Source organism: Saccopteryx leptura, chromosome 11 (assembly GCF_036850995.1).
Source record: "Saccopteryx leptura isolate mSacLep1 chromosome 11, mSacLep1_pri_phased_curated, whole genome shotgun sequence".
Lineage (NCBI taxonomy): Eukaryota > Metazoa > Chordata > Mammalia > Chiroptera > Emballonuridae > Saccopteryx > Saccopteryx leptura.
The window spans coordinates 56,258,821-56,286,789 of NC_089513.1; the positions used below are offsets into that span (position 1 = coordinate 56,258,821).

At 42.3% G+C, this 27,969-nt stretch overlaps 1 protein-coding gene across 1 annotated transcript; it reads left to right on the plus strand.

The window, feature by feature from the left end:
- The first annotated feature begins 526 nt into the window (after positions 1–526).
- On the plus strand, positions 527–27,969 carry RAB12 (RAB12, member RAS oncogene family). Its single transcript, XM_066353184.1, has 6 exons — positions 527–1,051; positions 14,565–14,625; positions 21,918–22,056; positions 24,726–24,815; positions 25,397–25,501; positions 26,776–27,969. Exons 1-6 carry the CDS (start codon positions 556–558, stop codon positions 26,887–26,889), a joined length of 1,005 nt encoding a protein of 334 aa, XP_066209281.1. The 5' UTR covers positions 527–555; the 3' UTR covers positions 26,890–27,969.

Below are 27,969 nucleotides of genomic sequence, written 5' to 3' on the forward strand. Positions count from 1 at the left end.
CCACTCCCGCGTGAGTGGGTCTGCGCGAGAGCAGGTCGGGCCAGGAGACCCGAGTTGGCCGCGTGTGACGGTGGAGGGTTGGCTCAAGGACTTGGCGGGAGTCCTCGCGACATTGAGAGTTGCGGCAGTGGTTTGGAAGACACATCTTGAGAGTGTAACAGGTTTGGGGATGGAGGGGAGATGACTAATAATAATATCAGGGTGGTGTTCTGGGACTGTGCTCAGTGAAAACAGGGAAAGGAAGAGTGAAAATGAAAAAGGGGAGAATGGAGGAGAAAGGGAAGATAAAAGAGCCGACATAAAGGAAAGACTGAGAGCTGGCCAGCAGAACGCAGTGTAAGCGGAGCAGACCGGCTACTAGAAAGCAAAGCAGGTGAGAGAAGCCGGCAGCAGCAGACGAGGCGCGCAAGGCTGTTGGTCCTCCCGCCGGCAGGGGTCGCGCGTGCGCTCGGCCTCCAGCCCGGCGTGGCCCCGCCGCCCCACCGCCCTGCCGCCCGCTGGCCCCGCCCACGCCTCCCGCCCCGCGCCTGCGCTTCCTGCCCCTCCTCGTCCGGGATGCTCTTGCCGCTGCTGCGGAGTAGCTGCTTCCCTTCCTCCTCTCCCGGCGGCGGCGGCGGTGTTGTGGACGCGGGCTCGGGGAGCCGGCCGGCGGAGCAGCTGCAGCGCGAACCCCGCGGGCCGCCGGGGCCGCTCGAGCGGGCGGACGCCGAGCCCGGGGTCGACCCCCGGCGCGCGGCGGAGGCCGAGGAGGCACCGGGGCCCGGGGCGCACCGCCGAGGGGCGTGCGGCGGCGGGCGGCGGGGCGAGCGGGAGCCGTATGCGTGCATGGATCCGGGCGCCGCGCTGCAGAGGCGGCCAGGGGGCGGCGGCGGCCTGAGCGCGGGCTCCCCGGCGCTGTCGGGGGGTCAGGCCCGCCGGAGGAAGCAGCCCCCCAGGCCGGCCGACTTCAAGCTGCAGGTCATCATCATCGGCTCCCGCGGCGTGGGCAAGACCAGCCTGATGGAGCGTTTCACCGACGACACCTTCTGCGAGGCCTGCAAGTCCACCGTGGGTAAGGGCTGCGCGGCTGGGCCGGACCCGGGGCCGGGCCCTCCGGCGGCCGGCGCTGCCTCGCCCCCGTCCCCAGGGCCCCGGGGCAAGTGCCCTTCGCTCTGTCGCCCTCGTGTCTCTGAGTTTCTCCTCTTTATCTGTGTCGCCCTGGGTGGCCTTGCATTTGGTGGATGGGCTTCTCGTTGACATCTAGAGGGAGGGGGAGGATCCCGTGGAAGCCCTCGGTCCTTTTCCCGGAGCCGGACGGTGAAATTTGGTGTGGTCTCCACGCAGACTTACTCTTGGAGACTCTTCTCCCGGAGTAAACCCTTCACGCCCCTCGCGAGGTCCCTGTGGGAGCGGGCTCTTGAACACGGGCGTCTCAGCGTCCCCTCCCGCACCCCTCAAGGGCGGTCATGAGGTGGGGTGATGCATTGGTCCGGTTCAGCTCTGGGACACAGTGGGCGCATCTCTCCACGGAAACTCTCGACCCCTGCGTGACTCACCCAGGGAGAAGGTGCGCGAGGTGGGCAGCAGGGGGGCAGTGTAATGAAGTTGAAGCTGTGCCTCTGGCTAGAGGCCAAAGTGGGTCATCTTGGTGCCGTAGCTTTACCTCGTGAGGAGTCTAGTATTTCCACCGTATATCAGGGCTTATTTTTTTAAATTTGAACTCACTTTTGTGATATGCTGAAATAGTGAAGTTTAAAATAACCTGCGGAGGATCTGTAGAGAATATTAAGACTGAAACTATACTAAATTTCTTGCTGTAACACTTCAGCTGTACTTGCCCATGACCTCAAATAACCCAGGGACAGCAAAAAGCAAAAGCGAAGAACCTCATCCAGTACCACCCAGGTGGGGGAAGTACAACAATAAAGTAAATACAGTAACCCGGCAGTATAATGTCCTCAGGCCCTAAAAGTGAAACTGCAGGGGAAATTTCTTAATGAAGTCAAATATGCGGGACTTGGCATTGAGGTCTGTCAGGTGCATGTGAATAACCCTTGTTTCTAAGGAAAACCCCGTCAAAGCTGTCAAAGCCAGAGGAACCACATAGATGAGGTGGTTCTTCAAAATCAATGGAATTCACTTTCAGTGACGGGCAATGAGTGGGTTCCCTAGGGAAGGTCCAAGACACATTGGGCAGTGTTTAAATTTGAAACTCAGAATTAAAAGTATCATTCTGTATTCCTGTAGGTATATTAAGTATTATAACCAGTGGTAGTTCCGAGGCAGTGCAGTTTGGGATGAATTGGTTTTAAATTGCCATGTAACAAAAAAGAACTACATTTAAAATCTCCTAATGGAAAATTAACACTCAAATGTTGTATTGTCTTTCTGTTTTGTTTGTGGGAATTTGTTTCCCTTAATGCTTGTTTTGGAATAGATCATTTTGGAAATACTTGTGCTTTCTGTACCCTGTTTGGTTTTTAAATGTTGGCCTTCATGATATTAAAATTCAGTAGCATAACTAATTATACCTGTTTCAAATATCTAATCTTGTATCAGATAAAATACAGGAAGTTATTAAACCATCAAATGTGGGTTTATACTAGTATTACTCTAGTACCTGACAAATGTAAAATAGAGTTAAAAGCAGTATAGAGTTATCAATCTTTTATGGCTCCACACTTAAAATATATAAAAATGAGGGATGGTATAGTTGTACTTGTGATGGAAAGAAATCAGCACAGGCACAAATGGGTGGATAACAGAGCTTGGGTGGATGGAAGTGAGGTGGGAGATGAGCAAAGAAAGGTGTGCTTTAGAGCAAGGCAGAGGACAGATGAGGAAGGGCTTCCTATGCCGGGGCCACAGTGGAGCCGCACACCATATTCTGGGAAAGACTCATTAGGTGACATCAGGAATGAATGCTTCAACACTGGGACTCCCGTGCTGAGGAACGTGGACCTTATTCTATAACAACTAGAGTCATGAAGCTTCTGAATAGAGTTTTGGCATGAATACAGTGAAACGAATTGGGCCAGATTCCAAAGGATATTTGGTAACAAGAAAGGAAGTGGGAGGCAAGGAGACCAGGCAGTGTGTTCCTCTACCCCCTTACTAAACATAAATATCTATACATACACTTACACATGCACGTAACCTCTCCTACCACACCACCAGGAGGTTCTCTGGGTGGTTGGATTCTCATCTTGCTCAGTTTTGTTTCCTTCTTTCATAGTCTGTAGTACTTGGCTTGATAAGTGTTTATTAATTGTGGGAAGTTCAGAGAAAGAGGAAGGTTTTTGGTTTGGTCCGGAGTATGAAGACCCTTTAAGAAAGCTAATTAAGCCCCCTTCGAGCTCTGCCTCCGAGTTGCTTTCTCCTTCCATTTATCAGATCACTTACTGAGCACTTAGCTGTGTGTTGGATACTATGCTACCCACTGGGGACATAGTTTATACAGATGTGGCCCGGAGTCCTGAGGAACAAGAAGACCCAGATTGATAAGGGCAGCAGTGGAGATGTATACAGAGTACTTGGGGAACCCTCCCAACCAGGGATTGGGTGAGGGCTGGTGAGGGGAGGCTTCTTCCCCATTGGAATGAGATAAACTCATTCCTCAAGTTCCTTTAGAAAAGTGCTATTTAAATATGGCATTGGGTGTGGTGTAGAGTTGTGGTTGCCTCACCTGAATGCCTGCTGTCTGAGCCATTTGCTCACGGGGTCCTTCTGCGGCCAGTTTGTTGCGTTTTATTTCCATGTAGTACGGTCAGCTCCACATAGAGAAAGATTCTCTTCCACGGTAGCACTTTTCTCTTAACCTGAGTGGACTTGGACACATACGGTCTGCTCATGACAGCAGAGTCTGGGAAAGACAGCGCGCCCCACAGCACATTGGGAAGAGTCTGAATCACACTCGCCTGCACTTCCTATGAAAGTTCATTGTGGAAATCTTGAGGGATTTGAGATAACCTATTTTCAGTGAGAAAAAATGTTGATTTATATATTTTTTAAATTATTAATCATGTCAAGTTGGTTTGGTTTAAAAGACAAAATTCATCAGGGTATGAAAAGCTAAAAAGACTTCTTAATAATTGACTATTTAATGGAAATTGTCCAAGTGTAGTATTATTTTCAAATAATACATGGTATCTTGTATTACTTTGAATTACTTCGTCAGAGATAGCTAGTGTAGTTTGACAGGTTCTTTAAAAAGTACAGGAGCAGCTTTTTAAAGTTTGAGAAATGGAAAAAACTAGGTAGCTGTAGAAATTCACAACTATCTATCATACAGAAAAACCCATAAAATTATGTATCTGTCAGCCTTTGTTTTGTTTCTGTGTAACCACCTATTTTGTTTGGACTGAAATGGTTTTCTCAGCAGCACCCGCCCCTACTCCAGCAGCATTGCATTCTGGAAAAAAACACTAAGGCGTGAGACTAAGGAGCCCAGGCCCTTCACTTAGGCTCTGTCACTCACTAGTTTGTGACTTTGGATAAGTAACTTAGCTGTCTTTACATATAAAATATAACATTCTTTTAGCAGTAGCTACAATTTGTTGAGCATTTATCATGATACATAAATCAGCAATAGTACACTCTTTCTAATCCTCATAACAATCTTGCAATTTATCCCCGATTTACAGATGAGACAGCAAAGGCTCAGTGAGGTAAACAGCTTAGCCACTGGCACACACAGCTGGCCAGCACATGGTCCAGGGCAGCTACCGTGAGCTCTTTCTATGCCCCTCAGCTTACGTTAAGATTTATACTTCCTTTGCTTTGTGATATTTCTAATGTATCAGAATCATGAAGGCCTTTCCTGCTTATCTAATTTGGTCCTCTCTACAGCCCTGTGAAGATAGTGATGTCATTGGTCTATGAATCAATGAAATTCACTTTCACTTTCTTTAACTATGCCCTTATCATCAGTTGTCACTTGCCTTCTGTATATTAAAGTAATGCTCTAAGAATTAGATTTCTTTCCTAAATATTCAGTAACTTACATTTTCTACGTATTGATAAAAATTGTCCAAAATTTGACATTTTAACTAGAGAATAAGTAGGAGTTAGGCCATCAAGACCTGAATTCTGGTTTTCCTGGGCAGTAAAATTTCCTCCAGAGTGTTGGAGGCCAGCATAGAGATTGCCAAGGACATTTAAAAAATAAAAACACTATTGCCAACTTTTCCCCAAAAAAAGACAAAATTGAGTCTACCCGCTGCCCCCCCCCCCCCCCCGCTGCCACCATTAGGAAAGACAGAATATTCAAATTTAAAGTTATAAATTTAGTTCTGAAACCCTACCTAGTCTGTCTTTTCTTTTTCGCGTTAAACTTCACAGGCTGGCCCCTGAGAGTAACGCTCTTTGAAGACGATCGCACTGTATTGAAGCCCTGCTCTCACTGCATTGCTGGCAGCAGTCCCTGTGTTCTCTGAGAACACATGCCTCTTGAGTCAGTGTTGAGATGGAGATGCACTTAGGCTGCCCATTCCGAGGTGAGGGAGCCTTCTGGTGCAGCAGACTGCAGGTTATCAGGACCCGCAGCTGAGCAGAATGGAGGGGTCCAAGAAGCAGGTGAATGTACATCCCTGGCAGACACGGCTGGCTGCCTGTGGGGCTGGCCTTGAATGTTGGTGACATGATAAATGAAATTGCAGTCCCCAAGTGTCTGATCAACTTTACCTAGAAGTGGTGAAATCACTGGTAAAGGGATATTGATTACTCACACTTTATTCTGGAAACTGAAGTCAAGAGATTTTTAGAAAACCCAAAATGAACATCTACTGGATTCAAATTCTAAACTGTGTATTATATTTTGCTCTTCTGTAGTTACATGTAGCTTCCAAGTCATCGCTGATCTGCCTAGCTGTTTCACTTAGAATTAGGGAAAGGCGTCCAGAATTCCCACTGCAAAAGCCCAACACCACAGCTCGCCAGTGTTTTACCTCCCTGCCAAAACGACGTAACACGATGACTCAGGGGGATGTGAGTGTGAAAGCAACTGCTGCATCTTGGTTAGCATTGAGTTTTTATGCCAGCATATATGCATTGTGTGAGTAGGTCTATTTAATGAACTTAGTGTGCACTGATAGGCTTGCGCAGACTGTATCGGGTTGTTGTTTTTTTTATGAAATAAAATAGCTATCTTTCAAAGAAAGTATAGAAATGTAGTTGTGACGGGGTTGTTTAGGTTGAATAAAGATCTATTTAAAGACCTGGATTAAGTGCATTCAGCCTTTCTTGCACTGCGAGGCATTGGCACGGAGGAAGAAAGGTTTCATTATGCGAGATAGAGATCCAGATTCTTAGAGATTGCTCCCCCTCCAGCTGGAGGCTGCCAGCAGCCGGCTGCGAACAGATCTTGGAGAGCTGGCTTGAGAAGGCAGAGTTGTGCCTTTGAGAGGTCCAAATTATTCTGTAGCCTTGGGTGCCAGTACATTGTTCTAATTATTTGTTTGAATTTGTAAAGAAAACATAGTTTTGTACAGTAGTCAGCAGGTATTTTGGGGAAACTTTTCATATGTAAGATGTCATTCTGCCACCTGTTTCTATAGGACGCAGAGCTAAGGCCTGCTTACCTGGCTCCGCCTTGTCAGAAGAGAAGTGAGTCGTGGTGCTCGCCTAATACAGGGTCAGAAAAGAAGTCAAGTGCCAGGCTCCGCAGCACGTCAGCAGGGGAGGAAATCGACGATTCTCCTTGCTCTTTGATTGCATCTCTCTGACATTTGGCAAATATTTGGAAAACCAAAACTACAGGCCTAAAATAGTGCCTTTAATTGAATGTGATTGTGGTTGTTGTTTTTTTTTTTTTTAATCCTTTCTTTTAAAGTCAGAAAATAACATAGGCGTAACAGAACACTGTATACTGCAGAAAACCTTTCCCACCAAGTCTGACAGCCCCCCTGTTTGGTTTCTGGTGCTTATGCAATGCTGTCTCCCTTTACCAAATAAAACAACCTACATTTGCACCTCAGACAAACTTAGGATGGAAATAGCTGATGAAGGAGAAGCTCCTGGTTTTCCAGGCTTAATTTAATGCAGATGCTTTAGGACTTCTGAAGCAGGACTGGGCTGGAAGAACAGGCCAGGCCCCCTAGGTAAGGAGCCGTCATTGTTATTCGTCCGTCCGTAAGAACAGGCCAGGCCCCCTAAGTAAGGAGCCGTCATTGTTATTCGTCCGTCCGTGCCGTCTCCCCTCTCTGGCCTGCTACACCACAGGACTCGCTCTTGTTGACTGATGATCACACGCCTACCCTCAAATTTTCGCTTTTACTTTTTCACTTAAAAAGAAAACAGTTGACCTTTTTCTTGGCCGTTACTCTCATTCTAGGAAAGCCCCAGGTGATGGCATATTGTGGGGAGAGTGTGGATTTCAGGAGGGCGGGTTGAAAGTCCCGGATTTAAGTCCCAGTTCTACCACAGTTATCAGTGTGTCTTTGGCAAGTGACTTAACTTGATTTTCCTCATCTATAAAGTGGGGGTGGGGGGAGTAGGGCTTCCACTCTTTCCCTGTCTCCTGGTGCAGAAATAAGTAGGGATAAAATAGCTCATGTACCTGGCTTAGAAAAGGCAGTTAAAAATACCAGTTGTGTTCCCTTCTCCTCCTGACTGGGATTACAGATTCAAAAACCCTGAAACACTCCAAAAAATAATCCCTACCCTTTAGAGATGCATATCAGTGCATATACAGGAGACTATGAAATAAAATGTATACTCGTGCCTGACCTGTGGTGGCGCAGTGGATAAAGCATCAACCTGGAACGCTGAGCTCGCAAGTTTGAATGAAACCCTGGGCTTGTCTGGTCAAGGCTTCCTGCTCCTCCCCCTTTCTCCCTCTCTCTCGTCTTTAAAATGAATAAATAAAATCTTAAAAAAAAAAAAAGGTAAGCTCGTGGCCTGCATTTTTATGGATCCCATCTGAACAGTAGCCAATGTTTTTTGCATAAGAAGAAAATAGTGATCCACCACTTGATATCTGGGGTGTGTTTTTTTTTATTAATTGTCCAGATCCTCTCCCCCCATCAAAATTCTCTTCCTTTTGTGACCAAGTGATCATGACTGCCTTTCACATAAGGGTCTGTCTCCCCTCCCCCTTGCCCCCCTCTCCCCGGTAACCGTTTTTATCAATGTCCGTATTTCTTAATTTATTTTCTCAACTCAGTGAAAATGCCAGAAATCCTTTCCCTTGGTAGAAATATTATATTCGAAATTGAATGACACTGGATGAGATGTATACCATTGGAAGAAAAGCCAGACACATTTAAGATAGTTATTATAAAAGTGGCTGCAACATCTGGCCACTATTTGAATCAGACTCATTTCAAAGTCTGGAATCGTTCAACTTCCTGAAAGTAGTAAGTAAGATGAAATCAGGTCTTTGGTGGTGGGGTAGGGCAGAGAAGAAAACGGGGAGGGTGTTCATTCAGCTGTAATCATAGGCATGGACCATAGTTGTTAGTTGTTGTTTTTTTAAGCCTTTGCTGTGAAGGAATGCAAAAAGAAGCTTCTGTTTATATTTGCTATTTTCACTTTTGTAATTTCTGTGGCCTAGCAAAAAGAAATACAGTAATGTTTTAGAAATGTTTGCCTTAAGGGAGGGAAACTTACAAATTTTATCAGCACTAAGTATGCAAATTCTTTATTGCTATTGCTAAGACTTACGAAAGACAAATACAAAGAAAAAACAAATTGCAAAGTTAAGCTCTGGTCTCTAACAGCTTGATTCTGGGTCATTTGCAGAACATTTCACACTTTCCTTTTTCCGCAGGCATCTGACTTTCATTGTAACAACTTTTCATTGTGGGCATTGTTATAAATTTAAATGTAGGTTCCGCAGCTCAAGTAGCGTGTGCTGTGTGACCTTAGTGCAGATCACCTTGTTTTCCTTGTAAATGAGAAGCACTGTGCACTCCTCTTTGGGCTGCTGCACGATTCTGTGTTTTGGGTGTCAGGCGCAGATGTCCACTGTCGTTACTATTAAAGGGCATTTATGCCTGACCAGTGGTGGCGCAGTGGATAAAGTATCAACCTGGAAGACAGGTTGCCAGTTCAAAGCCCCGGGCTTGCCTGGTCAAGGCACATGCAGCAAGCAACTACTACGAGTTGACGCTTCCTGCTCCTCCCTTTATCTTTCTCTTTCTAAAAATCAATAAATAAAATTTTAAAATAATAAAATAAAGGTCGTTTAGACCAAACAGAATACACAGTGACTCAAACAGAACAGTGTACATCCATGGATACAGGGATTACAGCCCTGTGACCTGTGTCTTTTCTGGTTAAAATATTTTTAAAAAGATTCTATAACATTGGCTTAAAGAAAGGTAAGCTCCTGTTGTCAGAATAATTCACTTAATGGACCGCTTCCTTTCAGAGTGACTGAATAAACTGTTACCATAATTCCTGGGATGAGTATATGTAGCAAGAGGAAATGAGCATATTAAGACAGCCCCATCCTCTAAGGATTTACCACCAGTACTATAATAGAAATTGTAGAAGTGAAATGTTCCATTTCTAGGCTGATCTGTGAGTGCTGGGTCCCCCGGCACTTCACTCCTCTGCCCACCAAGCACACTCAGAACAGCTGCCCTTTTTTACTACTTATGTTTTTGTTTTGTTTTTTGAGCTTTAAAACAACAACAACAAAACCCTAACCCTGGATTTTCTTAAATTTTTTCAAAAATAGCAGCATTCCTCCTTACATAGCTAGCATTTGAAGGGGGTGGAAGGTGTCCAGGCATCAGATTTGTTGAGTTGCTGTAGTGTGCCAGGCAGTGCCCTAGGCTTTGGGGAATCAGAGGGGACGGTGTTCTTGGGGGACACCAGCAGCCCAGAAGGAGCAAGGCCGTAAGGGCTAGAAGAGAGTTTGTGTCTAAGAACGGGGCACACAGATGAGGAATGGGGGTAAGGGGTGGGGCCATCAGAGGTGTTCGGTAGGAAATCACTAAGGACTTACAAGGTTTATGGCAAACAAGGAGGTTCTCTAAGAGAGGACAGCAGAGGAAAGCATTTCTTTGCCAAGTGCACTGGATGTTTGTTGATTCGGTCACTGTGACTAAGCTCATTGAGGGCAGATACTGTCCCCATCAACTAATAGAGTAGTAGGGTTAGTCAGGAGACCTATAGGAACTGGGCTTTCAGCAATGCTGCGATGGAAATGAAGTGGCCAACCTTTTTGTCCTTGTTCGTTTATAAACGTTGGTCCTAGGCATTCCTCTTCAAGGAGAGGGCGCTTCTCTGTACTGACTTTTCCCAAAACTAATCTGAATATTTAAGGCAATTAATGACGTGCTACCTTTTATTAGGGGTCATTACAATTTCTGTGACTTGCAAATATTAAAAATAGATAACATTAAAAGATACTTTTGACTTGATGTAAGAAGGTTTTTTTTTTAAATGGTTAGCTACATACATACAAGGATATTGTTTCTAAGCCGTAATTTGGAGTAAGTTTCCAGTCATTACAAGCCATCTAGTGTCATTTAGATGTAAAGGAGATTTCATTTAAGAGAGGATTATTTTAATGAGTGATTTTCTTTTATGGACTTTTAGATATAGCAACTGGATATTTTTCTGTTATTATTACTTTGTCATTAATCTCACTAAAACTAGAGTCTTCATTTTGGCTAAACTATTAATCTTGTTTACTGTCATCTTTACTTTGTTTTTGTATTAAAATCAGTAATGTATTTGTAATCACACGATGATAACATTACCACTTATTATTTTATTTTGAATATTAGTGCCCATTCCTTTTATTTATTAAACTTTGTGTTTACAAAATAGTCCAAGTATAGAAGTGCTAAAGTTGGATAAATTATTTAAGTTGGTTGAAAAAGAGTATCTGACATTTTCAGTTTTAGGGCAATTCTTAGCAAAGAAAACAGCCTAAGCAAAACAAAAATTATTTGTGCTGGCTCTTTGTTTCAAAGGATTCTTTTAGTTCATTTAAAGCAGAGTTCACAAGGATGTCTGTCAGGTCTTTTCAGTGAAGTAGCGGCCTCTGTGATAAATTTTACAAAAGTTACAGTTCCCTTTACTAAAACTTGAAAAATAAAAGTAACTGCAAACAAAAGTGAAATAGAATAGTGATCATGCTATGAATTTGATTTGTAAGTTGCCGTCACAGAGGACTGTAGTAGAGTGAGGCTCCAACCTGATGCTAATGTAAGGAAGACGGCCTTTTGTCATTGAGCTGCACCTTTTTAAAATGAAAACATGGCAAATATCTCCAGGCTGCCTTTTGTGCCTTGAGTATCACTTGAAGCTATACTCTTCCCTGTGGTGAAGCCGTTAAGGCAGTGGCTCTCAAACTTTTTGAAGTCGGGGCGCATTTAAAATCCTACAGATAACTGTAGGCGCACTATATACAAACTACTGAGAAATATATTATAATAATTGTCAAATATTAAAGAAAAAATATAAAGTCCAAGCGTGCTTTTATGGTAATTAAATGAAATAAATATGACAAACTTAAATTTATTCTGACATTACAAAACATTTTTATGTTAGGTTTCTGAGTTAGGCTTTTTAGAATTTTTAAAAAAGAGAGGTTAAAAAATAAAAAACAGAAAAGTTATCTTTTTATATATATAGATACATTCTTAGTAAGATTTAGTAAATTCGGCAGGTCCCAGTGCAAATGTGTTAAGTTTTTTCATTCTTGTGTTTATGAGAAACATGAGCGTGATGTGTCCTAGCGATTTCTTCAATGTTTGGGCATATATTTGAAAGGCAAACTCTCATTTCCTTGTCAATACATTAAAGAATTCCTCTCTTTTTACTCTTAATTGTGTTGAGTGCAGAAAATCCCCACCATACATATCATCTTAACTTTACACCAAACAAAGGATAAAAGAAACTTGCCTCCAGTCTTTCCGGGAAACATGGGGGGTAGTTGTAAACAATCCAGCACCACCGCTTAACAGCCTTTTGCAACCTAATCAGGCAAGTGAGGTGGGGGATTCTCAGCTTACAGCCAATTCCCCACACCTCTGTCCCCCAAAATCTAAACTCCAAACTTCCTGTTGGGTTTTTGGTCCCCAACAGGCACATATTTCTCTGGAATACCATAGGGCGCACCTGGAAATCTTCTAGGGCAGTGGTCTCCAACCCCCGGGCTGCGGACCAGTAGCGATCTGTGGGCCATTTGGTACCAGTTCGCAGAGAAAGAATAAATAACTTACATTATTTCCGTTTTATTTATATTTAAGTCTGAACGATGTTTTATTTTTTAAAAATGACCAGATTCCCTCTGTTACATCCATCTAAGACTCACTCTTGACACTTGTCTCGTAAGTTTGACAATTATATTTAAAAACACCACAATTTTTATGCCGGTCGCATAATTTTATTTTGTGCATTTATCCGTCCCACCCTAAAGGCCAGTCCGGGAAAATATTTTCTGACATGAAACCGTTCCGTGGCCCAAAAAAGGTTGGGGACCACTGATCTAGGGCACACCAGTGTGCCCTGGCGCACCCTTTGAGAACCACTGCATAAAGGAATGCTGAGGATATTGGTTGTGCACAAATGTGCTTCCTGTTTCAAGGCTGTTATACAGTTGTATTTAACTCTAGAAAGCAAATTTGTTCCAGAACCAAAAGTGAGATTGAATTAGCCAAGTTTCACTTGGCGACATTTGAAATTATATCCAGTGTAAGAGATTAGAATTGAAATGTAATGGAGTGTGCTCTAGCTCTGTTTTCTTGTAACGTTTTATATTCATGCAGCTTCTCTGTATTGTACAGATGAGGGCCATGCCCTGCCTCTGCCTGCAGTTGTAAACATATCGTTTGGTATTGCATTGGTGTCCGCAGTGTGTTACTAATTTTAAAAGCTGGTCATATGCCTTTCCCTTCACCTCAGGAACATCATCTGACTTTGAACTGCTGCATCAGTTCCCTGAGATGGAGAGACTAGGAGTGGGGTCCCTACTTGCTCTGTGGCCACATGGCACTTACTGGCAGACCTATTCCTCCTTCTTGTTGGAGAGCAGGCCACACAGGGACCCTGGATCTTACAAAGCACTCAGGAAGTCGTTCCTGTGAAGAATAGCTGGTTCAGTGGTAGAGCGTGAGCCTGGCATATGGATGTCCCCGGTTCAGTTCCTGTTCAAGGCACACAGGAGAAGCGACCATCTGCTTCTCCTCTCTCTATATCTCCCCCTCAGCCCTCACTCTCCTGCAGCCGTGGCTTCATTGGTTTGAGCACATTGGCCCCAGGCGCTGGGGATGGCTCCATGGAGCCTCCACCTCAGGCACTGGAAAGAGCTCAGTTGCGAGCATGGCCCCAGAGGGGCAGAGCATCGTCATCCCCAGACGGGGTTTGCTGGGTGGGTCCCAGTCGGGGCACATGCAGGAATCTGTCTCTCTCTCTCCTCCTCTCACTTGGAAAAAGAAGGAAAATAGGAAAGAATGTTTCTAGTCCTTAGATTTAGCCAGCATCCCTTTGATTTACCTTTTCTTTTCTTTTTCTTTTTTTAGTTTTGAAAATTGGGTAAAAAATACTGTCTGATATATTTATTTTCTATAACTGAGAAGCAGGTAAGGTAAGAGACAAATGAAAGTTTGGTTTAAATATCTGAAGTGTTAAAGCCTGAATTGGAAAGGAACAGTGTAGGTATTGGCTTGCTTTTTAATACTAAAATTTTTAAAATTGGGTATGTTAATTTTTCATGTAAATTTTTAAAAAATAATTCCTCTTCCACAATGTTGACAATGTAAAAAAAAGTCATGTGACCCTGGCCGGTTGCTCAGTGGTAGAGCGCAGGCCCGGAGCATTGATGGCCCAGGTTCAATTCCCAGTCAGGGCACACAGGAGAAGCAACCGTCTGCTTCTCCTCCTCTCCTCTTCTCTTTCTCTCTCTTCCCCTCCCACAGCCATGGCTCAGTAGGCTCCAGCAAGTTGGCGCTAAGGATGGCTCCATGGCCTCTGCCTCAGGCACTAAAAAAAGTGGCTCCAGTTGCAGCAGAGCAACAGCCCCAGATGGGCAGAGAACATTGCCCCCAGTGGGCTTGCCAGGTGGATCCCGGCCCAGGTGCAAGCGGGAATCTGTCTCTGCCCTTCCTCCTGTCACTAAAAAAAAAAAAAAATTAAATTTTTTAAAAAGTCATGTTTATATATTAACTAAATTCTGTGTAAATGCTAAAAAAATTTGATATGATAATTTCTAAATTCAGACTAAGGCTGTTGGAAATCAAGATTGTTTCCAGTGTTCTATATAAGAATTTTCTCCAAGGTAGCATTCTTCTAAAGCCATTTAATAATGTAATTAAGTATAATCTTAAATGGTTGTATGCTAAACTGATGGTAATAATAAATTACACTATGGTAATTAAAAATTTAAATCACGTTATGAATAGTAAATGCTACATAACTAGTTTGGGGTAAAACAACATAGAGTGACTTAGTTCGGTGTTGAAGTGTGGAGTTACAGATACTGGCATACCCTGCTTTTTCCTTCTGAGATTTATTAATAGCAGTTTTACTTGTTTGTCTTTCTAATATTAAAATGTACAAGTGGCATTGTTTTTTGATACATTGCACTATTATTGTTTTTAGTTCATCTTTATTTGTTTTGTTCACAGGTGTTGACTTTAAAATCAAAACTGTAGAGCTAAGAGGAAAGAAGATTAGACTACAGATCTGGTAAGTGGAGACTGCCTGGTCATCGCCATCTGTGTTGAACAGTCCATGCGCTTGTCTAATACAATTAACCTTGTGAGCTGGTTTGCCTCGTCTACTTTCCCTCTCCTGTGCTCATGTTGAAATAAATGAACGGTGACAGAGAATTGAGAAGCCTACTTATTTCATACCTCACTTGCACATAGGGAGTTGTGCAAAGATCATTAGTGATAGTTAACTTTGAGCCTTTATGCCTCTGGTTTCAAACCATTTGACACAACTGTCATCACTAAAATGACTGCTGAAATGCTGGTCTTCATGTTTTTAAAGTTATTTTGTTTGACAGCATTCAAAGGAAGTCCAGTATGTTTCTGACTAGGTTTGAACAGTTTTAAGCCGGATCACCCGTAGACAGTTCAGGGGCTGTCCTTGGTGGCTCAGTGTGAATATCACTGTGGGACACACACCCCTGGCCATATTACTGATGCCATGTGATGTGAGCCCCATCAATGTCAACTGGAAATGAATACGTGGCCCCTTTTTCACATTATAATTGTGTGAGAGACCAACCAGCTGTGTGACGACTGTCGTTCTCTAAGAACTCTGCTGGTCTCTTGCTGGTCTCAGCGGCCCACGGGGGTCAGTAGGGAGTCCATCTGTGGAGAAGGATCAGGGCTGGTGGTGGTTTACAGCAACCGCAGAGGTGTCCTGAGAATGCCCTTTTGTTTTTAACCACACAGCTGCAGTGTACTCGGCTTACTAACTCCTCTCGGCAGGTCAACCTCAGCTCTGAGTGTTTGTCCACCATGTGTGTGTTTGCTTTCATCTGCGTTAATTGCTGCCTCATCTGTGGCATCATCGGTCACCTAATGCTTGAATGTTAGTGCCATGCCTTCATTCTTCATGCGTGTCCCTGGCCGGGGCGCCGCTGCAGCCGGCCAGCATTGCTTGCCCACCGGAGGTGTCTGAGGTAATGTCTTGACTTGGTCATCTGTGACTATATAACCCACTTTAAGAATGTTTTGGCTTTTGTTGTTTTTTTGTTCTGTGTTTTTGTTTTTCATATTTATGATTTTAACTTAATTATGAAACATTTATCAGTCTTGCCTAAATACTTGATACCAAAAATAATGCGTATTTCTTACTAGATTAGCCCATGGTTAGACAGGCAGCTCACTGTTTTGTGCATTGCTGCCCATTTTTTGAACTCTGGAAATGGCAACAAAATATGTTCCGTGTGAGCTGCTGTTTTTAATTTTACCAGCTCTTTAAGGTATAGACCATCTTTAAAAGGTTGGGTGTAAGGCCACCTCTGCCCATGCCTCCAGTGGGTGTGATACTGTTTGATGGAGATGCCTCACAGGGAGAGACAGCTAATATTAGGGTGTTCGTGAGACTTGCTTAGCAGTGGCAGCAGTGTCTGAATGATGACATGGTGGCCTGTGTTTCAAAACATACCCTAATTAATGTATTAGTACTTAGCTCTCATTTCGGTCAGCCGTAATCTGTTTTACAGACTTGTGCCCACATGCCCTGTGCCTTCCTGGCGCTCTGCTCACTCAAGTCTGTGCTGGTGACGTCGGATGCTTCTGGAATCTCACTTCAGTGTGTGAATCTGACCTGAGAGGGCCCTGCCTTATGAATCCCTGTCCATAGGGGGAAAGTGTGATAGCACAGTTCCAAGAAATGCACGGGACAGCCCCAGAACGCTTCCCTCTGGGGATGTGAAAGCATTTCCCCAAATAACTCCTCTGCTGCTTCTCCTCAGACTGAATTCTCGGCTTTTCAAACCTGTACAACAGTGGGGAATATAACCGAAAAACAAGTGGGGAAAAACAAGAGTCATTGAATTTATTGAAAGGACGATTGTGGGTTTTCTGTGATAAATATCCCAGTGATTCAGTTAGGAAGTAGGACTTGTCTTTTCCTGAAGGAAAAGACATTGTTATTCAATAAGTTGAAAGGAAGTACCGGAGTTGTGGTCCATTATTTAAAGTAACACATGGCTGGTTTTGGAGTCAGTGGTGTCCTTGTGCTGCTGCTGCTGTAATCTGCTTTATCGAGGGCATGTTGTTGTCACTGCTGCCACCAGCTGAGGGCATAGGAGGGGCCAGTGGAATTGGACTGGGCTCTTCCAGGAGACTACTAATAATAGCTGTGCTCCGCTTTGCAGAGTGAATCCTGGGAGCCTGGCTACTCCGCCTTCACGGAGAGGTGTTGTCAGAAGAAGTGTATTTTTTCTTAGGATTTCTGGACATAGCCCATCTAAGAAAATATTATCTACTATAGATTCTTAAAGGTTTAAGGTACCAAAAGCTACAGATGTCATTGTAACATTTTTCAGTCAGTTCCTTGATTATCTGGGGTTAAGAAAAGGACATTTTCTCATATCTGTACTTAAGGTGTTTCTACATGTATGTATATGAGAACTTTTAAGTATAACTAAAGTTAAAATGTTCGTGTTAGAATACAGTTTCATGAAATTTACATCCAAATGCTATCCTGGAAATTATACACAGTGACTTAGAGTCATTGTGTTGAAACAGACTTAAAGCCATGAAATTTGCCTCCTAGTTTTAGGTGAACATAGAGTTAAAATGTTTAACATAAGGACCTTAATTCTGTCCTTCATGCCAGTCTTCACTGTTGGGGTATCTGGTTTTCACCAGCGTTTTTATATTAACATCAAACTCCTTTTCTTTCATTCTGTGCTTGGAAGAGGTAGAGCATTTCTTTTTCTCTTTTTTAATTGGATAGTTGGGTTTTTTAAAAGATTTTATTTATTGATTTTACAGAAAGAGGAGCGGGGAGGAGTGAGAAGTATGATCTCATAGTTGCTTCACTTTAGTTGTTCATTGCTCGCTTACCATATGTGCCTTGATCAGGCAATCCCAGGGATTTGAACCAGTGACCTCAGCGTTCCAGGTTGATGATATATCCACTGTGCCACCACAGGCCAGGCGAAGTAGAGCATTCCACGTACAGTACTGAAATTGGTCTCTGCTCTTCAAATTAGTAATTGTATCGTTTAACTAGATATTTTAAGTACATAACAAAAGCGGAATCTTTGAATTTTTAAAGATCATTGTGTTATCAAATTGGAGAAACAGAATTGCAGGAATTTTTTTAATTTGCACCAAAAGCAGAGAGAGAAATAATAGTAAGATCCCATGCTGGCTGTTCTAGTGAATGATGATTTCACTGACAGTAATCAACCCCAAGTCACTAGAAATCAGCTCTTTATCATTACAGTGAAAACTCAGATTTGTGGAGATAAAGAAGGAGAATATTGGGATTCTGCATCTTTATAGAAAGATAAAAGCATAATCAGATTGGTATCTTAACTAATTCTTTGAAAAGACAGGACTTGTGTGGGTTTTTCAATGGTACTGGCATGTAGTAGGTATTTAATAAATGCTGGGCTTCTTAAACTGGATCGACATTTCATTTATCCTGTTCTTTGACCATATGTGATAGCAGATTATTTAGTAGGGAATCAAGTAAAGAATGTTTGAGAGAAATAGAAAATACTAAAAAATGTTCAGAACCCAAATATTTTGGAAATAAGGAATTATTTATCAAAGGAAGATGCTTTTCTATCTCAAGCATTTAGAGCCAGGCACAAAAAGAAGGAATTTAAGGAATGGCCTTAAATGGAGATTGGTGAACTAGTTAATGTTTCCTCCTTAGGATTTTTATACACCTTATTTGCACTAGAATGATTGCCTTGGATTTTGGGGGCTTTGAGGTCTTCTCTTTTTGTATATCTGACTTAAAACATTAAAGGTCTTAATGTTTTCAAAATTCCCAAGTATGCTACTCACACAACAGGTTTTTTAAAACTATATCAAAAATGCCTTTTACTGTCCCTATTCTTTGATTGTTGACTTTTTATTAAAAATTGTTTTAGAAGTAATATTTTTTCAGAAACTTCTATTATCTCTAATTTCTCTGTTCTTGAGCCCCAAATTTCTGGATTTTGATTCATGGAATGTGTATAGAAATGAATGTAAATTTGATTTGTACCAAAAGCCAACTGAAAATTACTTAGAATAAAGATTTATTAAAGTATATAATTTCCAGAATGCCCAATAAAGATCTTATTTATATCTGATTGCTATTTAAATTTGTGGAACAGCTATATTATGCTAACCACAGACTTTAGAGGAGAAAAGTGTGTTATTTTTGCTTTTTAAAGAAACAAGTAAGAGATGTTGTTTCTTAACATAGTCATACATATATATATTACATATATATATTTTTTGGGTAGTAGTAGTCGTCGTCGTAGTATTTTTCCGAGGTTAGAAGCGGAAGACAGTCAGACAGACTCCTGCATGCTCCCTGTTCGGGGATCCACCCGGCATGCCCAGTAGGGGGCAATGCTCTGCCCATCTGGGGCGTTGCTCCAGTGGAGCCCTGGCTGTGGTAGGGGAAGAGAGAGACAGAGAGAAAAGAGAAAAGGAAGGGTAGAGAAGCAGATGGGTGCTTCTCCTTTGTGCCCTGGCCGGGAATTGAACCTGGGACTTCCACACACCGGGCCGACGCTCTACCACTGAGCCAACTGGCCAGTGCCAGCACAGGATATTTTTAAAACAAATATATTTGATCAAATCCTAATGTGAACAAGCCACAATATTCTTTTTTAATATTTATTTACTGATTTTACGGAAGAGGGAAGAGAGGAGAGAAAGAGAGAAACATCAATTTCGTTATCCCACTTATGCATTTATTGGTTGATGTACATATGCCCTGATGGGTGATCGAACCCACAACCTTGACATATCGAGACAACTGTACTACCCGCCAGGGTGAACAAGCCACAGTCTGTGATAGGATGGCAAGCCATAATCTGAAAGGTTTAACTCTTTTTTAATTTGAAAATTAATATTATGCCCCTAGACACCTAGGATTCCAGAAGTAATTGCATTCACTGATTCCTTATGTAAATAAAGTTGTGCCTGAATCCTTCTCACCTATCTTGAAGTGTTTCTTAGTCTGGTCTTTAAGTTGTTTTTAAAAATCCTGAAGAATTTTGTTTCTATCTATCATATTTAGTTTTCCAATTCTTTGGCAGTTCTGGGTCAAAATATGGGTTTATTTTGCCTTGAAATGGCAGCAACTTTCTACATTTTAAACATATAACCCTTTGTTCAGCGCATGTTTATTGATAGCCACGCTGGGTCAGGCCCCCTGCTGGACCCCAGTGGACAAACACGGGCTCGCCTTGGCTGTCCTGGGCCTCCGGTCCAGGGCGGCGTGGACCCTCATGTCCTCTGGAACAAAGTACATGGCTTTGTTTTTATGTAAAATGAATTTGCCAGTGAGCTTTTTTTGTTTCTTTGGCATAACGCCAGTAATGTTAATTGGTGGTAAATTCGATCTGAATGAAGCCATAAATTGTAGCACTGTTCGGCAACAGTGACACAGTCCCCACAAGTTGCACCTCGATCAGATGCATTTGGAAAATGTTTCACGTTCTGTCTCCCTAACTCACATACTATCCTGCTGTAGACCTTATTTTTGTTACTCCCTCACCCCTGGTGTACTCCACTGTGGGCCCTGGGAGTATGCCAGCACTTAACGGTTTGGGGGAAAGCTAAATTACAGGTCATCTTTAGAAAAATTGTTTTCCTGATCAGAAGCCCTACTCTGTTGAGCCTCATTTGTCTCAAGCAATTTCTTGGCTTATGAACTGGAGGAAACAGCTTCTGTGCAGTGTCAGGGTGCTTATATCATTCTTCATGTTGAACTTGACTCTATTTGTAAACCTATCTGGGTACCTCCCTCTGTTTCCTTTTGACCTCTTACTCTGTATAAAAGGATTAAGAAAATTGCCTGACCAGGCAGTGGATAGAGCAGGGGTCCCCAAACTTTTTACACAGGGGGCCAGTTCACTGTCCCTCAGACCATTGGAGGGCCGGACTATAAAAAAAAACCTGAACAAATCCCTATGCACACTGCACATATCTTATTTTAAAGTAAAAAAACAAAATGGGAACAAATACAATATTTAAAAGAACAAGTAAATTTAAATCAACAAACTGACCAGTATTTCAATGGGAACTATGGGCCTGTTTTTGGCTAATGAGATGGTCACTGTCCGGTTCCATATTTGTCACTGCTAGCCATAACAAGTGATATGTTGCACTTCCAGAGCCGTGACGCGTGCGTCCCACATCACTGTACATAAGCGACGCCATGCTTTGAAGACCGCCACATACAGTACTCTCACTGACCACCAATGAAAGAGATGCCCCTTTGGAAGTGCGACAGGGGCCGGATAAATAGCCTCAGGGGGCCGCATGCGGCCCACGGGCCGTAGTTTGGGGACCCCTGGGATAGAGCGTTGGACGGGGAAGCGGAGGGCCCAGGTTCGAGACCCTGAGGTTGCCAGCTTGAGCATGGGCTCATCTGGTTTGAGCAAAGCTCACCAGCTTGGACCCAAGGTTGCTGGCTCGAGCAAGGGGTTACTCAGTCTGCTGAAGGCCCACGGTCAAGGCACATATGAGAAAGCAGTCAATGAACAACTAAGGTGTCGCAACGAAAAGCGAATGATTGATGCTTCTCATCTCTCTCCGTTTCTGTCTGTCAGTCCCTGTCTATCCCTCTCTCTTGACTCTCTCTCTGTCTGTTAAAAATAAATAAATAATAAAAGTTGAATATCAGGCCACCACACCTAACACCTTGTTCATCTCTTTCTCTTATTCCCTCCATAACAATTTTTCTCACAGTGTAGTAGATTGGAGACTTAGAACCTTCTAGAATAAAATTTGTGGCTTTGTGAGGGGAAGAATTTGGTCAAATGTGCTTATGTATTTTATAGTAGTAAGTTACCTCATACTTTTACAATTTTACTTTAGGATGTCAAAAATTTCATTCCAAAGCTTATGTTAGCTTTGGTATGAGTTAGGAAATAAAAAATCACTTTTATGCTTAATGATATTTTTGCATGACTTTTCAAATTAGACATTTTATTTGAAAAAATTAAGACTTTGCTATGTATAAGATTTTAGCATCATTAAATTATGTGGGATCTACCTTTACCCCCCCCCCCTTATCTTAAGACTTTTTGCCATAAAAATTCTTATTTTTAAAAGTTTGATTTGAAAGAAATTGGGACTCCGTTATGTTCTTGTTTGAATGCAGCCAGCTCAGAAAGTCTGTCCCCACCAGCAGTACTGAACGTGCACAGATGTGAGTGGCCTGGTGACTGGAGGGAACAGCCGGGGGCCAGCACTCCCCTGTGTGCATTGAAGTGTGGAGTCGCTGACTGTGGGTATAGTTTGGGAACTGATTTTTTTGCTGCTGTTTCTTAGGGACACAGCAGGTCAGGAGAGATTCAACAGCATTACCTCAGCTTATTACAGAAGTGCCAAGGGGATCATATTAGTGTATGATATCACTAAGAAGGAGACATTTGATGATCTGCCCAAATGGATGAAGATGATTGATAAGGTAAGTGTTTCATTTTTCTCTCAGATGTCAACTCTTTGCTCATGGCTGTTACAAGTAAGGAGAAAACATGTTGATGAAGAATGCTTTTACAAACTAAAGGTCATTGACTCCATATTACAGTAATCAAATTAGGTATATATTCTGTTATTCCAGATCAGCTTATAACTAATAAAACAGGGATCTTTAGTCTGGGTTCCTGGGCTGTGTGACTTCCCAGCCCCAGCGTGCTCCTGGGAGAGCAGGGAATTCTTTCGGATGCTCACGCTGCGAGTGTTCACGGAGAAGCAGCCTCCAGGGGATGGCCTGCTCCACAGCGCTGTGCACAGGACACTCCAAGGACCTCGGTCATCCGTAGGACATCGGCCCTCAAAGTTGTAGATGTCCCTTAGTTTCTCGTTTTGAACAGGTTTTTCGCTTTGCTCAGAATCAACTGAATTTATATAATCTGTGTCTTTATGGTTAATAGAAATTGTGGGTTCCTCTCTAAGAAATGTGTGCCCAAAATACACACTTAGAATATAGCAGTTGGGGTGAGATGTGGTAGTATACCGTGACCAGTTTGAGTTCTTATCTTTGATGCAATAAATTGATGTTTAGTTCCTTTGTGTAACAAGCACACTTAATACACAGAGTGGGGCAAAAGAGGTTTACAGTTATATGTGGAACAGAATTTGTTCTTGTATTCTTACTTGTTAACTAATACATTGTTTTCCATACGAACAACTGTAAACCTACTTTTGCCCCAACCTGTATTATAAATTGAATTTTTGTTTACAAGTTTTATTAAGCCCATCTATTAGATAATGTTGGAGAGTGTCTCCTTTTGCCAGTTGTACCAAGCCTGTTATCGATGTGTGCCTCTTTAAATTATGTTCGGGACCAAGGTTACAGAGATGAAGGGGACCTGCTGCCAGCTGAGCCCACGTGTCACTGAACACTGATTTCCTCCCGCACTGCACCTGCACATTGTTCTAACGAAACTGAAAAGAGCAGTCTTAATTGTTGGTTACATTTTTTGGAATATAATGAATTTAAAAACAAAAACAATGGGCTTAACCTAAGGGCCCTGGGGCCCATTGGTACTTCATTCTGTGACTCTGTAGGGTCTGGAAGTCAGTGCTCTCCTCTCTCACACTTGACTCTGTGACTCTGCCAGGGGCTGGAGGCTAGTGCTCTCCTCTCTCACACTCATTCTGTGACTCTGCCAGGGGCTGGAGTCAGTGCTCTCCTCTCTCACACTCATTCTGTGACTCTGCCAGGGGCTGGAGGCTAGTGCTCTCCTCTCTCACACTCACTCTGACTGCCAGGGGCTGGAGGCTAGTGCTCTCCTCTCTCACACTCACTCTGACTGCCAGGGGCTGGAGGCTAGTGCTCTCCTCTCTCACACTCATTCTGTGACTCTGCCAGGGGCTGGAGGCTAGTGCTCTCCTCTCTCACACTCATTCTGTGACTCTGCCAGGGGCTGGAGTCAGTGCTCTCCTCTCTCACACTCATTCTGTGACTGCCCGTGGCTGGAGTCAGTGCTCTCCTCTCTCACACTTGACTGCGTTCTGCTGCGCTGAGGAAGTGCCGTCATCTCCTGGGTGCCTCCTGGATTGGGCCCTGTGTCTGCCCTGTGCCAGCCTGTCCCTCTTACCCGTGTGCTACTAAGGAGACCGACACCCTGGGCGACTTGGCCGAGGTCACATCGGTCAGGTGCCTTTTATTGCAGGCTACGTCAAGTAATTTTTTAGAATACACAAAATTAAATGAGTTGTTCAAGAGATTTTGACCTTTTTAAAGAGAAATTCTGTTGCGCCTATATATTTTTAAAAACCTAGAAATATAGCTTAACTAACATATTTTCTTGATTATAAAATTAATACCTCACATTATAGAATATTTGAAAAATTAAGAAAAGTGCAAAAGTAAATTTTAAAAACCAAATTAGATTCATACTTCATTTAGTGTTGCATCCTGTTTATTTCACTAAATGTTCTATCTTGAAGGCCCTCCTGTATCTTGAAGTGTTCTTCCAAAGCATGTTTTCTTTTAATGGTTGCATTATTTTATGTACCTTAACTTATCTTATTCTTTGTTTATTTTACTGGATTTTTACCAGTTTTTATTGATGATCATTTCAGGTATACAGCTTTGCTTGTATGTTGAATCATTTCCTTAGCGTAGATTCTAAGGCATTATGGGCAAGGGCTAGAAACATTGTGGTTCCTAGTGCCTGTGCCACATTGCTTTCTGACGTGCTGTGAGCCAGCCCTGGCCGGCTGCTCAGCGGATAAAGCGTCATCCCAGTGCAGCAAGGATGTGGGTTTGATCCCTGGTAAGGGCACGGACAAGAATCAATCAATGAGTACATAACTAAGTGGAACAAGGAGTTGATGCTTCTCTCTCTTTCTCTCTCTCTCCCCCCCTTCTCTTTCTCTTGCTCTCTCCTCTCCCCCCCCCCCCAAATAAATGGAAAATTTTTTTTTAAAGAAATGAACTAATGAAATAAAATGCTGTGGGCTGTCATACACACCACAATAACCAGGCCAGCCTGGGACAGAGGAGGTGCTCAAAAGATTTATAGAGTGAGTGAATGAATGAGTGAGAGAGACTGGATTGGTTTACATCTCCTGTCAGCATATGACAGTGCCCATCTTTGAAATGCGGCTTCTTTTAAAATTCCACAGTATGCTTCAGAGGATGCCGAGCTTCTCTTAGTTGGAAATAAGTTGGACTGTGAAACCGACAGAGAAATCAGCAGACAGCAAGGTGAAAAGGTGAGAGAAATACAGGAGCGGGAGAGAGAAGTCCCGGTTCCCACACTTTCTGCATCTAGCCATTGATACACTGTTTCTCTTAACAAATTACTTACTTTTTAAGTTATGAAGTAGTTCTACAGTTACCGCTCAGTCACCTCCTTCTCATACGTTTGTTTAGTTTTAACTTCTAGTTTCCTTAAATTCATTTTGAAATAGAAGGAAAAAAACACATTGGTAAATGCTGCATTGTTATCTATCCTTATATTTTATACAGAAAAAGTTTTTAAAACATAAAATTGCTTTTATGATTTGTTTCTTACTCTAATGTGTTTTAAACTTTTCAGAGAATCAGAGATGTTCACATTTCAGATGTCAAATATCTTCAGTTTTAGAAACTTGGGGATGTAATTTGACTAGAAGTTCCCAGTATCACCATAGGAGTTTGGTTTCGTTCTTAATAATGCAGAGATTTACTGATCTTGTGCACAGTTATGCATCAACGGGCCCCTACAAACCCTCAGTCCACCCCCGCTCCTCAAGCTGAAGTCCTATGTTAGACTACACTCACCCCACACAGAAAAAATAATTCTTTTCCTTAGTTTGCACAACAGATAACAGGAATGAGGTTCTGTGAAGCCAGTGCCAAGGATAACTTCAACGTGGACGAAATATTTCTGAAACTTGTGGATGACATTCTGAAAAAGGTAAAAAATAGCTACATAGAAGTATTTCATCAGAAACCTGTTGTTTCCTCTGTTATTTTTTGGTTGAGAATTTTTTATTTCGCAAGGGCAGTGCTGTGGTCTCCCTCAGTCCTGGGAACCAGGTGAGGTTGCTAACCCGGCCGGAGGCGTCCAGCCTGCTGTCGCGACAGCTTCTTCCACCTAGTGAGTCAGTGTCCTCGGCATTGGTGTCCAGTGTATTTGCTTAGCCTTAAATACAGTTTGGTCAGTGGCTGGAGCTGGTATAACACTGTGCCATGTTTATTTGGCATTTGCTTTTCTTTTTTCCGTTTGCCGACAAGGATTAAGTTAGATACCGACATGGAGACCTAGGGGAATGGACGGTTATCTTAGCTGTGAAGCCCCAGACCTTACCTCACTCGGGACTCTGCTCTCTAGCGGGAACCGGAGTCCACGGCCAATGCCTTCCCATGACGCTGAGTGTCAGGAAAATTGCTGGACAGCTTCACTGAATAGCAGCAGTTTCTTCAAGCATATTAGGCTTACATTCTAAGAGGTTTTTAATAAGAACTTTATGTTATTATCTACTCAGTTAAGACATACTTCAGAATTTTCTAATAAAATAGTTATTATTAGAGAGGTAATTTTTTTCTTCATGAATGCAAGACCCCTTGAGAATGCAGAACAGCTTTCCATTTATTAGTGCACTAAGTTTCCGTTATCCTGGGGAGGGAGAAATACATGTTTATGAGGTCCATCTTGTCTCTTCCGCCACAGGCTGTAAAGTAAGCTGGGCAGTGTTTGTGTTGGGACACGATACACCCTGAACCTGGTTTTTGTGTTTTGGCTTGATATTTGAATGTATAGCCTGAACAGGTGGTGGCACGTTGGATAGAGTATCGACCTGGGATGCTAGGACCCGGGTTCAAAACCCTGAGGTCACTGGCTTGAGCATGGGAACATAGACATGACCCATGGTCGCTGGCTTGAAGCCCAAGTTTGCTGATTTGAGCAAAGGGTCACTGGCTGAGCTGGAGCCCCCCCAGTCAAGGCACCTATGAGAAAGCAATCAATGAACAACTAAAGTGCCACAACTACAAGTTGATTCTTCTCATCTCTCTCGCTTCCTGTATCTCTTGCAAAAAAAAAAAAAAAAAAAAATGAATGTATAAATTTTGATGAATGGAGAGCTTTATTTAAAAATACTTTATTCTTATATAATTGTACAATGTGCAGAACACATACATATACATTGTATAGTTGAAATGTATCTTTGTCTTTTGTTCATCCTGAAGATGCCCCTGGATATTTTAAGGAATGAGTTGTCCAATAGTATCCTCTCATTACAACCAGAACCCGAGATTCCACCAGAACTGCCTCCACCCAGACCACACGTCAGATGCTGTTGACTGGCTACTTTGGAGACAAAGTGGAAACGGTTCCTACAAAGGGGAAAACGTTCTGTTCTGCACTACAATCATTTTGAAAATTTCCTTTCGCACTTTGTAACCCAAGTCAGAGCTATACACTAACTTGTAAATATGCAAATATGCAATCCTGGGTAAGTTTTGGTTATAAATTGCATATATCCCTCCAAATTATTATATTTCATTCATTATCCCAGTGTCTAGTGTACATACACTGGGAAATGTAGTACTTCTAATATGAAGAATGGGAGAAATGAAAGGTATGATGTTTCTTGAAATAATATAATTGTCCTTGTTAATTATATTACAAGGACAGAAGATATTCTCATAAGAAGAAAGAACGTGGTGCTTTGCTTACTGTTTTAAAGAAAATTTGTAAAACTAAAGACTTCTTGAAGAAAAAAAAGCTATCTTAAGTGCTTTTTCTTTATTTACAATACATTTCCCCCAGCTGAGCATCTTTGAAGTATCAGAGTGTTTCTACCACAAAGCAAAGCTCCATTCATAGCCGTCATGGAAGGTTATTTATTAATATTATGTAATGGTAGAATATCACTAGATAGAGGGTAGGACTTGACTTGGTCTTGAGGCTGCAGTCTCTCTCATAGTTTCCGAATGGATATACCTTATGCTTTTAAGAACTACAAGATTCAATAAAGAAAGAAATGTTTTTGAAACTATAGATTTTAAAATAACGCTGCTGTCCTAAACAAATCCTGTTTAAAGGAATTTTAAAGAGATACATTTTACTATATCAAAGAACACCCATGTATTTGCATAAACATTCTATACCTTTGTAATGATAAAACTTCTCTGAATCCTTATGATGAAGCTTATTCCTTTTAAACCTAGACTGTGGGGGTTGTTTTTTTGGTCTGATAATGAATTTGTGAACTCTATCTTTGGTATATCTTTTATTAAGCTGCACTGTTTTTGTTTAGTCGAGATAAATAAGTAATTATGTATTGAATAACTTGGCGTGTCTTGAGTGTTGTGATATGAAAAGCATTGTGGTCTTTCTACACTAATGAAGTGCAAATAAAATTTTGTATTTATGAATGA